Genomic DNA, 18305 nt, shown 5'->3' with positions numbered 1-18305 from the left:
TTCCACGCACTGTTCTGTTATGCAAATGAGGAGAATCACTTGAACACTTACAGTATTAGATGTGACACTGGAGCTTTCTGATTTTCAATCAGACATGGAAAGCATGAGGGGGGGGCAGGGGGTTTTAAATGAGACACGTTTCTATAGCGTGTGATTAAAAAATGGTTTTGCATTGATTTGTGCTGAAAGAAAAGCCTGCACAGTTTATAAAGCAACATGTTGAAATCTGATCTTTTAGAAGTAAATATGGCGACTGCTTTTAGTTGCTCAGAAATATAATCACCCCCTCCTCTTCCTGAATTCCCCCCCCATCTTCCTCTCTCAATCAACCCCCCCCTCTTCCTATCACTCAATTCCCCTCCCTCCTCTCTCACTCATTTCCACACCCTCCTCCTTTCTCACTCAATCTCCCCCTTAATTCTCCCCTCCTCTCAATCAATTTCCCTCTTCCTCTCTCACTCAATTACCCTCCCTCCACTCTCATTCATTTCAACACCCTTCTCCACTCTCACTCAATTTCCACCCTCCTCCACTCTCACTCAATTTCCACCCTCCTCCACTCTCACTCAATTTCCACCCTCCTCCACTCTCACTCAATTTCCACCCTCCTCCACTCTCACTCAATTTCCACCCTCCTCCACTCTCACTCAATTTCCACCCTCCTCCACTCTCACTCAATTTCCACCCTCCTCCACTCTCACTCAATTTCCACCCTCCTCCACTCTCACTCAATTTCCACCCTCCTCCCCTCACTCAATTCCCCCCACCTCCTCTCACTCAATTCCCTTCCTCCGTTCGCGAAGTTGTGTGAAAAGTTTGCCATCTTTAATAAGCCCCCCAGAGAAAATAATTTGACATCAGTATTTCAGCACCACAGAAGGCACATGAATAATTTCCCTGTGTGGTGTGTAAGCAGGATGGAGAACGGAATGGGGATGTATTCACAAATCTCCTGCGTACAACTGTCCATTTATATCTTTACCTTTCTCAGCAGTAGCCGACACCATTATAAGGACCATTGTTAGGTAGTCTAGGAATTAGATTTAAATATTGCATGGAAAAATCTAACGAGACAGATGGAACGGGCACGGAGTAAAGACAAAGATGAATAGTTTGTAGTAATTCAGCCCTTTTGATAGACAATTATCTAACAGAATTACATCACTGTGTTAGGTAATTACATATCTTTGGATGGGTCTGAGTGTACTGTATATATATCCTGTATATCTATATATCATCATTATCTTCAGCCCGTGTCTACTTAGTGCTGGATGAAGCCTCCCAGTGATTATATATATATATCACTGGGAGGATCTATCTATATATAGATATGTAATGGAAATACAACTGTACACTCATTTGCATGTCTCAGGCAGGTCTGCAACCCCGCCTTTCACCATTATCACCCAGCACACAGCACTTCCACTGCGTCAAGGGATTCTGGGAAATGACATGCAAATGAGCACACAGTGCCACTTTTTGCTTCAAAATCATTTTAAACATGGTTCCCTCTAGGCTTAAGCTTGCTGCATAGTCACCGCTTTAATCACAGCCAGGGTTAAGATGCATAGCCAGTAAACCCACCCACAGACGGCTGTTTTGATCTTAATGGGTCTCATCAGTGTGGGATTGGTTACACTGGCTATGCAAAGCTGAAGCAATGAGGATGGGTTTTACCATACTTAGTTAAGTTATGGTGAGTAAAAAAAGTGACAAAAACCCTCCACAGCAAAGCATATAGCAAATGGAAATATAACTGTATGCTCATTTGCATGTCTTAGGCAGGGCTGCAACCCCGCCTTTCACCATTACCACCCAGCACTTCCACTGCAGCAAGGGATTCTGGGAAATGACATGCAAATGAGCACACAGTGCCACTTTTTGCTTCAAACCCATTTTAAACATGGTTCCCTTAACAGGCTTAAGCTTGCTGCATGGTCACAGCTTTAAGCACAACCAGGGTTAATATGCATAGCCAGTAAACCCACCCACAGACAGCCGTTTCTACCTTAATGGGTCTCATGCTTTAAAATGGTTTTAAAGCAAAAAGTGGCACTGTGTGCTCATTTGCATGTCATTTCCCATAATCCCTTGCTACAGTTGAAGTGCTGTGTGCTGAGTGATATATATATGATACTATATCAAGTGCGCAAAAATACTATAGTAGACTGGTTGATAACTATGCAGCCAAAATGCTGGTTTACACAAAAACCACAATATTTAAAGAAAAACAATGCATTCGGCGCAACCGCTCAACTCATATGATGGGTATCAATTATAATCACAGGTATGAATAGAGGACAAGACTGAATATGAATGATGATGTAATATTTAAGAACCAAACGTTAGAATAGCTAGAAACAGAATGTTAAATATACAAATACATGTATAGAGTCAATGTGAAGCAACATATACTGTAGTGACAAATGTCCTACAGTATGTTGCAATTGCAACCAAAGTTACATAAAAATACCTTTTAACTCAGAGTCCTGATGTCCAAATTGACTGAGTGAATAAGAAAAAAATACCCCAAAAATATAGTTATAAATATAGGTATAAAATAGTCTCCTAACACTTTGGAGACTTGTATATCTCTGACCGTCAAGCTGGAGTTTTCTGCTGAATCAGTTGATATAATTATCCCGATATCTGTGGTCAAAAACTTTTTCAAAGGCTCCCGCTTCTAAAATGAAAGGAGGGGGGAAGAAAAGCCTCTCATGGCTGGGTTACCGGGCATGGATGGTAGTACGATCTTCCGCTGGGATTTCCTTGGCCTTTGGCACCGTGTTATTCCTCCACTGCTTCTCTGATCTCCGGATGCTCTCCGCTGTACCAATGGGACCTCGCTCGTCTGTCCTCTGATCTCCGGATGCTCTCCGCTGTACCAATGGGACCTCGCTCGTCTGTCCTCTGATCACCGGATGCTCTCCGTTACACAGTCGGGACCTTGCTCGTCCGTCCTCCTACCGTCAGCCTCCTTTCGATATCCGGGTCAGCTCTCTGGTATTTCTCAGCTCCACAATGGCCCCACGCTTTCTCCCACTTCAAATACAGCCGTATCAAGCTGTATCAATGCACACCACACGATCCGATGCTCACATGCAGCATACAGATTACTAGCTGATAGGTACTGAGTAGTACCTGTGTGAGCAGGTTCAACACCCTCTCGCTTCTCAGCTGGAAGTAATTAGGCACATTCTGAAAATGCCTTAGCAAAGGGTAGGTAACCCTGCTATTAAATTGACACCGTTAGACTTTAAGAAGTTTATTAAAGGAAAAGGTCAGATATGCAGTTAATACATAAAATAAGTATTAATCCTGCTAACTCTACGCGTTTCGTCTAAAAACATAGACTTCATCAGCAGTATATGTTTTTAGACGAATTCGATGGTTTTACATATGTAGTATTTACCTAATTTTAAGGTAAGGAACAGATGATTGTTATGTCCTGACATGTAAAACCATAGAATTCAAAGAGGGTCTCTGGTGGGTGGGCATGTCAGGGAGAGGGTTGGCAATGGTTGGTGGGCGTATCAGGGAGGTTGTTGGCTTTGGTGGGTGGACGTATCAGGGAGAGGGTTGGCTACACATATGCGGCAGTAGCGTATATATATATACACAAAAGCATATGTAAACTTACACTCGCAACAGATTTCCATAGATACATTGATTTGTGGTTGTTTCATTTTGCTCATATTAATAAATATAGACACACCTGATTCAGTGGCCTCCATATAAACAGAGTTAAGGAGATTACCCCAAGGGAAGCCACAGCTGTGCCGCGTTTAACAGGAGTCAGCTGCAGTCACTTACACTGGAATTCTCATCAACATATAAATAATTCATTTAACCTAATTGTTGTACTGAAAAGAAAGCTCACACACGTCTCACTGAAAATGCTCTCTTCTCGTTTCGTTAATAGTGACATTTCCTACTATATACAGTAGTATAAAACAATTGCTCTTACATTAAATGCAGCTATACTCCAATTAAGCGGAGGATTTTCATGTCAGAAAATAACTATGTTTAATATATCAAGAAAGGCCTAAATGATCAAGGTAAATTATCCTAAGTGTTCGACGTCAGGGTTTCCCTCTGTGTGCCGCCATGTGTATCTCTCAGATACTGATACACACAGAGCAGACTGACCACACACACACACACACACACACACACACACACACACACACACACACACACACACACACACACACACACACACACACACACACACACACACACACACACACACACACACACACACACACACACACACACACACACACACACACACACACACACACACACACACACACACACACACACACACACACACACACCGCCCGGGTACTTTTCTAAACTCACATACAAACATACACACTGATACACACAGAGCAGGCTGGCACATACACACACATACTGACACATGCACATCAGACAATCTTGCTTGCATACACAACACGAGGGGTTCCTAATTGATCCAGCTGGAGACAAGGAACCAGAAGAGCACAGCAGCAAGAAGTGGGAGCTTATACTGATGGTTACACCCAGTGAGTACTATTTTCTACTATTATGACTGATTCACCATTTTGGTCTCTTGTACTGTAATATTGGGCTTAGGATTGCCATCAGGACTGAGAAGTGTCTATTACTATGTGCTGTGCCAATATGCATGAACTTGTGTTATAGGGATTCAGTATCAACTGACATCACCATCAAGACTTTTATCAGCACCTACATACTCACATGCAATATATGACCATCTTACTCTGGTTTAACAGCATTTGATACCACATTGAACTTCTTTGCTGTTTGTGGTTTGAGCACTAGTGGAGACTCAGTGGTCTCTTGTTCATTGAGACATGCATACACACACAGAGCAGACACACACACACAGCAGGCTGAGTAACATACAGGTACACACACAGATACACACACAGCAGACACACACACACACCAGGCTGACACTTACACACTGATACACACAGAGCAGGCTGACTCACGCGCACACACATCAGGCTGATACACAGAGCAGGCTGACACACACACAGAGCAGGCCACCCTTGACATAGGGCAGAGAGGGTAAATGACATATAGGGAGAAGTCTTTGCTTGTCATTATGGTATATACATACTGTATATAGTGGTGATGATCACCGGATGGGACTTTGACGTGTGGTTAACATGTGGTAATGGAGGAAGAGGCGCACTGAGATACAGATGAGTGGCCAATTTAAGTGTAAGTTTGAAAAGAAAGAGTTAAAAAAGAAAAACGCCCAAGGGAGATACAGTAGGCAGGGCAAATATTTAAGCAAAATAGCAATATGCAGAACAAAATGTTTTTCACTGAGCCTCTGCTGAAGTTGGGATATCCTGAAAACCTGACCTGTTGGGGAGGGTGGGCTTGAGGACTGAAGTTGTTTACCCCTGCCTTAGAACCAGAAGGGTTAATAGGGTCATAGCTATTTGCTGCCTTAGATTTGTAATGCCCCCTGCAAACTAACATCACTAGCGCCCCAATAATACACATACAGATTCACTGATACACACATGTTAACATGCTAACACACAAAGGCACGGGTATATACTGTACAGTGATAAGCACAGTCACCCGTGTACAAACACACACAGAACCACACACTCATACACGGTTATATGCCGCAGAGATGGTAAACCTGTATTATTTGGGTTATCTTAACACTCAACAAAACTATGGTCACCAAATATGGAATATATCTAACTCCCTGCACGTTACAATCACTCAATGTCAGCATTGCGTGGGTTATATTTGTGTAGCCCCCTTTCCCTATGCCTAAGGGACCTATGCAGGCAACTACGTGTGCTGCTGTACCGGTCTGCTCACAGGAGGCCTGAGCCTCCGCCTCGGGGAGCCTGGGGTGAGCGCTTTCTCCTTGCAGTGCAGCGCCTCCACCCCGGAGGGATCCCAGCGTTGGCGGGATAACCCCTCACGGGAACCGATATACAGTAATAAGTAATACACCACACAATGTACTGTATTGCCTCGATTCTAAGACGCACATTTTTTCCCATTTTCATGTCTGACATAGGGATGCGTCTAAGGCTGAGTCCCCTGTGTCGCTGCCCGCGCTCATGCTTGGAGAGCGATGACGTCACCAGCTCTCCAGCTCTCCAAGGATGAGCGATTGCTGTCCGGCAACATTTTTAGAGCTATTATCTATGGCTTTTGAAGCCATTTAAATATGGCGCCCGCTCCTATCGCAACTGGTCTGAAGCGGCAGCTGCCGCCACATCTCCACACTCGCGCAGACCTCCGGCGGTCATCCAAGCAGTTCCCCCTCACCGGAGTAAGGAGGGGGACTCTGCTACATCTGGAAATGCCATTTCTATGCAGTTGGAATCATAAATGAGGCTGAAACGACTTGAAATTGCCCTCAGACAAACCATGTTTGCGGAACAACGTTTCACTCCAATCCTGCTAGAAAACATTTGGCTGGAGAGTCATTTTCTCCTAAGGAGGCAGGAAATGGAAACCGCGCAGGGAGCAAATCTTAGTTGAATATTAAACAGGAACGGAGATGAAAATGTGTCTCAAACGCACGCTGTCGTTTTGTCACGACAACATTGAGGAGGGCGCGCATCAAAGGGTCGATAAGAGAGTCCAGTTTGTGTCACTTTAACATTGCCTTGCTTGTGACGGTAAGTGAATAGTTAGAGCAGTTAGGGGAGGAGTTATAGGAGCAGTTAGGGGAGGAGTTATAGGAGCAGTTAGGGGAGGAGTTATAGGAGCAGTTAGGGGAGGAGTTATAGGAGCCGTTAGGAAAGAAGCTATATGGAGCAATTAGGGGAGGAGCTATAGGGAGCAGTTATAGGAGCAGTTAGGGGAGGAGTTATAGGGAGCGGTTATAGGAACAGTTAGGGGAGCATCTATAGGGAGAGGTTATAGGAGTTGTTGGTGGTGAGTTATAGGAGCAGCTGGGGGAGTTATAGGAGCAGTTAGGGGAGCAGTTAGGGGAGCAGTTAGTGGAGCAGTTAGTGGAGCAGTTAGTGGAGCAGTTATAGGAGCAGTTAGGGGAGGAGTTACAGGGAGCGGTTATAGGAACAGTTAGGGGAGCAGCTATAGGGAGAGGTTATAGGAGTTGTTGGTGGTGAGTTATAGGGACAGGTTATAGGAGCAGTTAGGGGAGCAGTTATAGGGAGAGGTTATAGGAGCAGTTAGGGGAGCAGTTATAGGGAGAGGTTATAGGAGCAGTTGGTGGTGAGTTATAGGAACAGCTGGGGGGAGATATGGGGAAGGGTTATAGGAGCAGTTAGAGGAGTTTCTCAGAAAAATATTATAATGAAATGTCTTTGACTGAGCCTCTGATTGATCCACCTGTGTAGAAACAGGGACAGAGTGAGCCACCTGTGCTGAAGCAGTGATATCCTGAAAACCTGGGGGGGGGGAGGGGGCTTGAGGGCTGGTTAAGCCCCCCTTCTTTATACAACACTAGCGGAGATACCTGGGAAAAATGCTAATTTAAATCATTTAAAAATTCTCTCCTACGCAAAATGCCCTTAACCGTAGGTTAATTAGTTTAGCAGTGTCCGTTGTTCTTTTTTTGCATATAATTACCTTTGAGGATACACATGACACACTAGTAAGAGGATAAATCAGATGTCAGCGATGTGTGCTTTACGTCTGTGTATACAGTATGCACACTTCAATACAAATACATTTTTTCCCCGCATTTTCTTCTCATCGTTTTATATATATATATAATATAATAGTTATTTTCCCCACGCACTGTATTATGGATCCTTTGGAGGATGTTTCCTACATTAGGGGATATTGAGACTTTAGCAACCTGTTCTATTTGTCATTTTTTGTGCATATACTTTTATAATGACCAGGGGTGGCCAACTCCAGTCCTCAAGGGCGACCAACGGGCCAGATTTCCAAGGATATCCCTGCTTCAGCACAGGTGGCTCAATCAGTGGCTCAGTTGTTGACGCGGGCGCGTGTGTCACAGACATTACTGGGACCGCAGCCTTAGGCTGATTCCCCAGTGGCCACAGCTGCACGCGCGCCAGAGCATGCACAGGTAAAAGCCGCGTCTACGGGTAGCAATGGGATGCATGGGGGAGGGGGCGCGGCAATGATGGACCGACTGGCGCAGTCATGACGTGTACGCTATCCGCACAACCATTGATTGCTAGTCAACCATGTGACCGTGTTGCTGCAGGGAAAGACACAATCCTTGTCTTCCCTTACAGCAGTCGCGTCCTTGCAATTTGCGTGCCCACGCACACACAGTTACTGGGGCCTGGTACATGGCGTGCACGCCATAGCATGCGTTGCAGCGGCCACCGGGGACTCAGCCTAACCGTGGGTAAGGCACCAAGTACCCCCCCAGCGTAGGAGTGAGAGCTATAAAGGGGATGAAGTCCTGAGTAATATGTTTTGGCACAAGTTTATGTCCAGTAAGATGTATGTCTGTGTCTGTGGAGCCGTATAGACAGATGCCAACTAAAGCACCTTATAAGTTTTACAAAAGCTCCTCGCACCCATCCTTATCTTACCTGCTTTTTCATGCCCAGCCTGCACCTACCAGCACCCTGCACAGGTGTGAGAGACTGGGCACAGCCTGCACTGACCCAGCACCCTGACCAGGTGGGAGAGACTGGGCACAGCCTGCACTGACCCAGCACCCTGACCAGGTGGGAGAGACTGGGCACAGCCTGCACTGACCCAGCACCCTGACCAGGTGGGAGAGACTGGGCACAGCCTGCACCCACACAGCACCCTGCACAGGTCTGAGAGACTGAGCATTGCCACTGTATACTGTATACAGTAGTAGAACTGATGCGAACTCCTTTGGAGAGTAAGGCCGCGCTTATAGTGCCGGCGACGTCACGGCAAAACAAATGTATTGCCGCCGTCGCGTCTGCTTATAGTAGAAGCGAAGTGACGGCGTGACGCTAGGTCGCGATCACTGGAAGTCAAGTCAATTTGATTTTTCCAGCGACCGCAGCGTGACGTCACCGTCGCCGGCGATAGCAGTATAAGCGCAGCCTAAGTCTCACTAATTGGAAAAATGGAGATGGTGAGCGCACACAGAAAACAGAGGGGACACAAATATACAGTCTATTAAAGACAGACAGAACACAATCAGCCAAAAGACTTTTTTTGGATGATTGTGTTCTGTCTTTAATAGACTGTATATTTGTGTCCCCTCTGTTTTCTATGTGCGCTCACCATCTCCATTTTTGAATACATCTTTGAGGATCAAGGGATCATCCTCTTCAGGTTGAGCAGCCGATTTAATCAAGAGCTAGTAAAATACCATTTGTTTGTATTTTTAGATTGTTTTCTATTGTATCCACTTCCCCTTGGTGTATGTGCCTGTATTGTTTGGTCTAGACACTGTCTACTAAATTGCTAGGGAGCGCCGTAGTCATTCTCTCTCTCACTGATTGGGAGTCAGCCTCACTGATTTTTAGCATCAGGTGTGTAAATGTCTGAGAGAAATCAGTGCTTTTTTATAAAAATTCAAATTTATGTCATCTCTCTGAAGGGTGACATTTCTGTGAGATATTCCTACTATATTTATCATTACAGTCTGCTCTCTAACTTACCATTTCAGTGGGACTTACCTGTAGAGCGATTTGTTTGTAAACTTACTGTGCAAGAAGACCGACTCTTGAGAATAAATCTCATCCTTATTGATTTTCTCTACAGTGATTTCTTGTTTCTTTTATGTCATTTGACATCAATTAATTTCATAGAAAATACTGTTTTAATGATGTCTCAAATATTTGTTTCAATCAATAAAAAGATTACATTAATTAGGTCCACATGTTGGAGCGAAAGTGAATGCCCTGATCAGCACTATCATAGTTTAACGGGTTTAATGGATAACCACCAATGATTGAATGCAGCAGAGCGGTACAGGAGGAAGACAGCTAGCGGAGGGAGAAGAGGACCGAGGACCACCATGTCAGCAGAGCAAAGGCGTTAGACAGCGGGCGGTGGCAGCGGCAGAAGAGTATTGGCACCATGTGGGCAGCACAGGAGAACGGCCGGGGAGGAGGTGCACTGTAGCAACGGCAGACACAGGAAGTCTTACCCGGCCGTTCTCCTGTGCTACTCACATGGTGTCAATGCTCTTCTCCTGCCACCTCCCACTTTCAGACGCCCCTGCTGCCCTGCTCCGCTGACATGGTTGTCCTCGATCCTCTTCTCCCGCTGCCAGCTATCTTCCTCCAGTGCTGCTCCGCTCCAGTGGTCTTCAGTCACCGCCGGCCACCGTCTTCCTCCTCTGCTGCCGTGCTTCACTGAAGCCAAGTAAGTGAGAGGAAGAGAAGGAAGGGTGTGAGAGAGGGGAGTGCACGCTCAGTTATACAATGCGATTAAAACATTTTTTTTGGGGGGGTCCCTTTCTTTGGTCTGGCGAGTAGCATTATCCATAATTTGTCTATATATATATATATATATCTATATATATAGATATATATATATATATCTTTTAAATAAGGGGTCATATCGACAAAAATGAGAAAGCCATAATGGAAGAGGTCACCTTTGATTTTTCACATTATTATGGTCTACAAATCTCGAAGAAGTCGAAAAGCCAATGGGAATAACAAAACAACAAATAATAACAATAACAGCGGAGCCACGGCCGTCTAATGTTCCATGCAAGAAACAGAAAGATCTTTATGAAATCAATGCTCTTTCCTGTGAGTATTCCCAAGAGAACCATTCATACAGTAGGCATATTGTAAGCCCTTGTCTTGTAGCTCTGCTGTGATTTTATTTCATTCCATAACTGTCCCGGCTCTTTCCTTCCACTTAGTGATAGATGGGCCCAGTTCTTTTCCCAGCAGCTGTCGTATATCAGCCGGCAGAAATGAGTAAATACTAGAGGTGATTTTTATTTAATTTTTTTGACCGGATTTGGATCCGCACGGATCAGCTGGTTCCTTTTGGTCTGCGGATTTCAGCGGATCAATGTCAAAAAGTGTGATTCGCGCTCAGCTGATATTTTTTTTATTCTTATTGGCAATACACTTCGCGGACTCCACAGCCCGTGGACGGATTTGTGGAATCCAATCCACTGATTCAGCAATCAGTTGGCGGGTTGAATCCACCAATGGATCGCTGAATCCGCAGGTTTGGATTCTCCAAATCCGTCCACGGGTGTTATCCAGCGGTGGTTTTCAATGAATCCGCGGGGATTGAAACCGACCGAATCCGGTTTTTGGATTTGACACCGCAAAACGGATTTTGGGTGTAACATCCGCAAAGTTCTGGGGAATGGATTTGGGCGGATTCGCCCATCTCTAGTAAATACGGGGTCAACTTCTTAACTGTGTGAACAGCCTTCATTGAAATACATGACATAAATGCCTGTGGTCTTAAAGGAAGATTTAAACTAATAATTGCACTAATTTGAGACTACCCCTCGAGATGAAAAGGCTACTTATCACTACATCACTGGATACGTCCACCAAATTTGGTCCATGGTTCATTCTTAATAGATAATAGGTTTAGTTTGTACCAAACCAGAACAGTGCACAATGTAATCAGAAACTGACATGCAGCAATTGATTTTAGTAAATAAACAACAGTTCCTCTGCAAAGGTTTTAAGCTTTTGTTCAGTGAGCAATATCACAACTTCTTATTAACAACTTCGTTTCAGCAGCAGTGTAACTTGCGTGAAGAAACAATCCATTGGCAAAGATGTAACCAATCATGTGAGCATATAGATCGCAATGCAATGGTAGGAAGAAGTGCTCACTGATTTCCTTGTCCCTGCAGAGTGAGCTGAGCTGGCGTGCGCCAGTCCAGACAGAAGCAAGGAGAAAACGGAGGCGAATGTCGGCGCACAGCCAAGGAGATCTCCACCGGGGCAGGCGGGTGTAGTTAGACAAATATTTATTGGCACATAGAGAGGATAAAAAAAACCTTATCCTCTCTATGTGCCAATAAATATTTTTCTAACTACACCTGCCTGCCCTTGTGGAGTTCTCCTTGGCTGTGCGCCGACATTCGCCTCCGTTTTCTCCATGGTTCATTCTTGCCCACGATTTCTTCAACATAGTTCTGTCCTCATTGCAATAAATGATAGCACCATGTATATACAGCTCAACCCCGTTATAACATGATCCGCTACAACGCGAATCGTTTATAACGCCATGCAAGCGTGGCTCCCAATATTTGTATTTATGAATACTTTACAACACGATTATTGGTGTCTTAAATACTTTTGTACATTATTTCTTATGCGATCTGCTTGTAGCGCGATGTAATTCTTTGGACCCCAAGCACAGCGTTATAAGGGGGTTGAGCATACAATAGTACATTATTTCTTACGCGATCTGCTTGTAGTGCGATGTAATTCTTTGGACCCCAAGCACAGCGTTATAAGGGGGTTGAGCTGTACCATGAAATAGCTGTTCTCCTTAATAATGGTGGATAAGGATGTCTTAGGCCTCGGACAAAGTATGGGCGTGTGACGTCACGCGTGCCTGTAGTTGGCGAGATCCGTGGCCTGCAGGTTTGTGCTATGGGGGGCGTAGCAAGGGCATGCCGTGACATCACGGAGCTGGTTCGCCCTCACTGGAATACATATTTGATTTAGCCAACTACATACAGGGACCAGCGTCATGCAGTTACCCCTATTTTCTAATTAATAATTATGCTAAGCTGTGCCATGGGGCCAAGGTGTATATAAGATACACCACTGAGCCCATTGGGCTACCCCCTGAGGAAGAGAACTAATTTCTCGAAACGCGTAGGTTGTCCTACACGAGCCACCGTAGCGAGACGGGTGACGTCATCGGAGTTCCCTTGCTGCACCAGGAAGCAGGAACTAGCTACATCGGAGCCTGTGAATTTCAGCAAGCAAGTACCGGACAACCCAGCACTCACCCTTGCAGGAGCTTGGACTGCAGCAGCCTACAGAGAGGGGCGGAGGCAATCCATCGACGTGGGGAGCGGATGACTCCCCGGAGGGGGAACCCTCACACTATAATAAGTGAGCACTACAGGAGAGAGTGTCTGAATCCAGGTGTACCTGCGTTGCAATGCTGGAAAGCTCAATATTCAACTGCGCTGATACCAACATTGGTTTGTGAGTGTGCAATCGCACTTTTTATTTATTTTTCTGCTTATTAAAAACAGTTATTACACTATTTTGTTCTTTATATTCCTTATTTTAAGGTACAGTTGCCCAAACTGCAAGAGGAGGTAACATAGCATCTTTAAAGGACTCTCATTTGGAGCTAAGTATCATCTCCTGTATTTTATAAATCTTATAGTGTCATCTTTGTTATGTGATTTTGCCCACAAGCCCTTTACACCCATCGGTCCAGATTTCTTTGTTTGAACCGTTCACGTGACCTGGCCATCGCACGGCAAAGACAGACAAATTTGTCTCGCCCGCATCGGTTGCCTTGGCGCTCACGCGCACTATGCACATGCGCATTGGCCTCCATTGGTTTGGATTACCGTCAGAACCACTATGGACACAGCCTTAGAACGCTGCGGTTTTATGGAACGCTGGAGGGGAAAGAAGGTCTTGGTAAACTGCAGAAATCAACCCTTTAGTGTTGAATGAACATGACATATGATACCACTACTGGGGACGGGTGAAACTGTCAAAATCCGTTTTTCGGAATTTCCCGAGCTTTCCATTCAAAATCCGTTACGTGTTGTAAAATCCGACGACAGATTGTTCCAGTTTAAAGCCATGCGGATTAATCCAAGACCGCCATTGGATACAATCCGCGTGAATTTTTAAGAATCTGCAGATTCCCCCAGCAGATTACAGAATTTGCGGATTGGATTGTCAGTGATAAAAAAAAAAAATTCGGAAAAGGTGGATCTTTTTGAGACTGGTTCGCGTAAATACACGGACAAAAGGAACCGCCCGATCCGAGGTGGATTCAAATCCGCCCCCCAAAAATTTGCCCATCTCTAACCACTACAAACAGTCTCATGTAGCGATGTGCGAATGTGTCCAAATGGCTTTCACCTACGTTTTGCTCAACCTTTCAAAGAACTCTGAAAATTCACCAAAACTGTTTCATAAACCGTATATAAATCCCAAAACACTCATCTATATTTAACACCTGTTCCCCCTGCCACGGTAGATCTGGCCACTACATGGGTGTTTCCCCCTGGTGCTGTCGCTCACCTGCTTGGTTCAGGAGGTCTGAGTTGCTCCGTGGTTGGTGTTTGGGAGCAGCAGCAGGGCACGCTTTCTCCATCTCCATCCCATGAGGATCCTGCTGAATGCAGGGTGGTCCCCACAGGCAATACTCCTTCCCAATAACCACACAGCATAGTTGGTCCGACGGCAGGTTTATTGTATAGCAGCATGGCACATCTCCGTCCCTGGAGCAGTCCCCAGGGGCTTGAGGCCCCATGAGCCCCTCCCAATCTCCTTTACCCTCTTGCAGGGACAAGGGTATCAATTTGGTGGAGTGTCAGCTTTTATACCCGGGTGGAAGGGCTTGTCACCCCGCCCCATAACAGGGCAAGTCCAGGTACTGACACATATACATGTGACCCAGTCAGTACCCTCCCCAGTTATGACACTCCAACTGCCGGATTAGGCCTGCCCCTGGATCTGGCAACATAGTACCCATCCAGGCTGCAACTGCAGGCTAGGCCCTGTGCAGGAGTTTAACCCTAATACTGCCTGTTCCTATCAGGACTTATAGTGTTGAGGCCAGTAGAAGGCTATAGTCAGGGGCACTTGGCTACATACACAACATGTGGAGAGCTGTGAGCGCGCCTGGGAGGCACAGGGGAAATGTGGGAGTCATTCCTCACTAAAAGGAGAGTAGATGTGTGGAATAGCGTCCCAGAAGATGTGGTACGGGCTAAGACAGTAAGGGAATTCAAAACTGCTGCAGCTTAATATAAGTTTATCCTAAATATTATAATTGTTTTTACTTGTATAGCACTGATTGTGTACATGTAACTGTTTGCTGGCCCTGTAGAGCTTATAATCTGTTTTTGGTGTGCCCGAGGCACAGGGAGATAAAGTGACGTGCCCAAGGTCACCAGGAGCCGACACCGGGAATTGAATCAGGTTCCAATGCTTCAAACTCAGTGCTGTGGTTCTACGAGTCAGCGCATTCACTCACTGAGATAGTGTTATCTCTTACTGTGCATGCAATGTCTCGTATATAATGTATAACCCTGCTCACTTAATGTTACTATGTATTTGTAACCATGTATCTGTCATCATAACTCTGTGCCCAGGTCATACTTGATAACGAGAGGTAACTCTCAATGTTACATCCTGGTAAAACATGTTATAAATAAATAAATAAATCCTCCCACTAAGGACCAAAGGGGATCAAGTGGGATCAAGATGGTCTGTGGTTTACCAGATAGGAGAATGGTCAGAGTTGATGGGCCATGTGGTTTTTATCCGCCGTCAAATGCTGTATCTAAAAACATCACTATAGCCACTGAAAGAATGATTTGCAGAGGCTCCTCCACACAAAAAGCCTTTATTCAGAAGATGTCACTTTCCTTAGGCGACTACATTTGAGAAAGGGGAGAGAAGGCATGAGCGGAACGAGAGCAGCTTCAGCAAGAAAAATCGCCGTAATGAGACAATGTGACAATTTGCTCCTTATTAATGAACGTTGCAGGGATTTGTAATGTAATCATGTTAAACAGAACACTGCTCTTCCTGTTCCCAGCGAGCCTGGTTAGTAGGCGAGATCAAGTGAACGCTGCCAGCAATAAACACACCAAGCAGGATACTTTCGCAGAGGAGAAGCTGGTGGGAAATAGAGAGAGAGAGAAACATGGGGAGATCAGTCTCTGGGGCTTGGGATGCCGACGGATTAGGAGAGAAGATATGGCTATAAACTAGATTCATCCCTCCAGTTCGCTGATCAGAAGAGCAGGATGTCCCCTCGGCTAGTCCCATGTGGGGCAACCTTTGTGCCTTTTCCTGGACTTGAATCATCGCTTTTCGATGCCGGACAAAGGTAAAGAACTGTGTCATCGTTGGTCAAGGTTGCTTTATGCTTTGTGATGTACCCTGGACAGCCCTCTAGAGACCCTATGACGTGCGGGGTATGTCATGCAATAAATGTTTGTTCTCTATGGGGAGATCGCATTCACCGCCAACGCTATCAAATGCTCAGTCCACCTCCATTCACATGATGGTCCCTGGTTATGGTCCAGAAGACCGGTGGCACTTGGGTGACACCGGTCTTTTCCGGCACTCAAAGGGTTGGAAGTAGTGGTGGTTACTGAACATCTACATTTATTAAACCTGGGGGTGTCAACACTTTTTTGTGTTCGGGTGTTAGAAAGATGGAGGCATGGTTTATGCTGCAAAATAGGGTGGAGGAGCAGGCTTTCTTTAAAAAGATGCGCCCCATTGAAGATAAAAGAAAGCAGTGGTACTCAATGCAAATTGTTCTTTTCTCAACACAAATAGACTCCATGGAGCTGTGTGTCCAGCGTTGTGCTGCTTCCGTGGCAGCGATGGGGTTAATTGTCTCGGCATAGCGACAAACCCGTTACTTTCTGTGTTTTTGTAAGTCACGGCACAGAAACATTTTATTGTGATATATTTGTAAGATTATTTGAGTGATTGACATTTATATTGTAATGATATTCCATGCATGTCCTTGTTGTGTTTGTTTGTATTTCATTTCGAACTGGAACGCCATATTGAGGTGAAAGGCCTGGCAAATGTCTTAATATTTTAAATTAAGCTCAACTGTTCTCTTGCACTGGGAAGAGGTCTTCTTCACAGCATCTTGTACATGGGGGGGATTTTTAACCAATCCTCACGATCACATCCGTAAACAACATGATCTCCCCATAGAAAATGAGAATTTATAGCATGAATTAATCATGTCATCATTGGGTCCCTGACATCCAGGGTAGCACTACTTTTGGTGAAATGAATTAAATTATTTGAAAATCCCCTTAGCTATTAATGTTGTTTAGGACATTGTGGCAGGGAACCGTCCTCTGTCACCAGTCAAAGCTTCTGTCGGCAGTCCTGGCCCGAGAATTGGACTAGCCATCTGTTTCCAGAGTTCTCTCCAGTCAGCCTACCAGATGCAATTAGCAGGGGTTATTAAATCACAGTTGGGCTGAATACGCCTGAATAGGACACAGAGCATCATACAGTATATAGTAAGAGTGTGGTCAGAAACCAGCTGGGCTGTTGAGAGAGCTGCCCTCCGTAGGGCATATACGTCTCATGTCAAAAGTGATTGAATTCTGGGGCAAATTAATTTCTCCACATGTATCCAAAACAATCCCTTTGATTTCAATTGTTTTTCTATTGATACATCTGAGGAAATCCAGAATTGCCCCACTTTTGCCATTTGGGCCTGTCCAGTAGGAGCCTTTCTCCTGAGCCTCTCTTCTCCTGGAGGGATTCTACCTGTACCTGATCTCTGTGTTGCTTAGTAAGGAGGTGAAGGCGGCCAGTCAAACGTGGGCTCTGCCGGCTGACCATGGATGTTGGGCCCATCTTCCACTTGACTGGGCCCAAATTCCAGGTATAGACAGCCAGACGCCCTTCCGCTGCTGGGCCCAGGAATGTTGTTCCGGCCTTTCCCCCTGTCGGTGGCCATGTTGATGACGGAAATCTTTGCACTGGTTTTTTTTTGCGCTGAGGGACAGATCTCCGCTGAGGGACAGATCTCCGCTGAGGGACAGATCTCCGCTGAGGGACAGATCTCCGCTGAGGGACAGATCTCCGCTGAGGGACAGATCTCCGCTGAGGGACAGATCTCCGTTGAGGGACAGACCTCCGCTGAGGGGCAGACCTCCGCTGAGGGGCAGACCTGCGCTGAGGGGCAGACCTGCGCTGAGGGACAGACCTGCGCTGAGGGACAGACCTGCGCTGAGGGGCAGACCTGCGCTGAGGGACAGACCTCCGCTGAGGGGCAGACCTGCGCGCTGAGGGACAGACCTGCGCTGAGGGACAGACCTGCGCTGAGGGGCAGACCTGCGCTGAGGGACAGACCTGCGCTGAGGGGCAGACCTGCGCTGAGGGGCAGACCTGCGCTGAGGGACAGACCTGCGCTGAGGGGCAGACCTGCGCTGCGGGACAGACCTGCGCTGAGGGACAGACCTGCGCGTGCTGAGGGGCAGACGTGCGCTGAGGGGCAGACCTGCATGCTGAGGGGCAGACGTGCGCTGAGGGGCAGACGTGCGCTGAGGGGCAGACCTGCGCTCAGGGGCAGACCTGCGCTCAGGGGCAGACCTGTGCTGAGGGGCAGACCTGCGTGCTGGGCTGTTGAGAGAGCTGCCCTCCGTAGGGCATATACGTCTCATGTCA

At 46.1% G+C, this 18305-nt stretch overlaps 1 protein-coding gene across 4 annotated transcripts in view; it reads left to right on the top strand.

The window, feature by feature from the left end:
• KCNT2 (potassium sodium-activated channel subfamily T member 2) overlaps window positions 1-18305 on the top strand; it is a 391255-nt gene that overhangs the window by 39559 nt on the left and 333391 nt on the right. The window contains exon 1 of one of the 4 annotated variants that reach the window (XM_075616936.1): window positions 15647-15981. The exons of the other annotated variants lie outside the window; for them this stretch is intronic. Within the exon in view, the coding sequence (XP_075473051.1) occupies window positions 15899-15981 (83 nt within the window). The 5' untranslated portion in view covers window positions 15647-15898. Of the gene's footprint in view, window positions 1-15646; window positions 15982-18305 lie in introns of those variants that run through there. 4 annotated transcript variants of the gene reach the window in all.

Source organism: Ascaphus truei, chromosome 10 (genome assembly GCF_040206685.1).
Source record: "Ascaphus truei isolate aAscTru1 chromosome 10, aAscTru1.hap1, whole genome shotgun sequence".
NCBI classification, from domain to species: Eukaryota; Metazoa; Chordata; class Amphibia; order Anura; family Ascaphidae; genus Ascaphus; species Ascaphus truei.
This window is presented reverse-complemented; position numbering and strand designations above follow the sequence as displayed.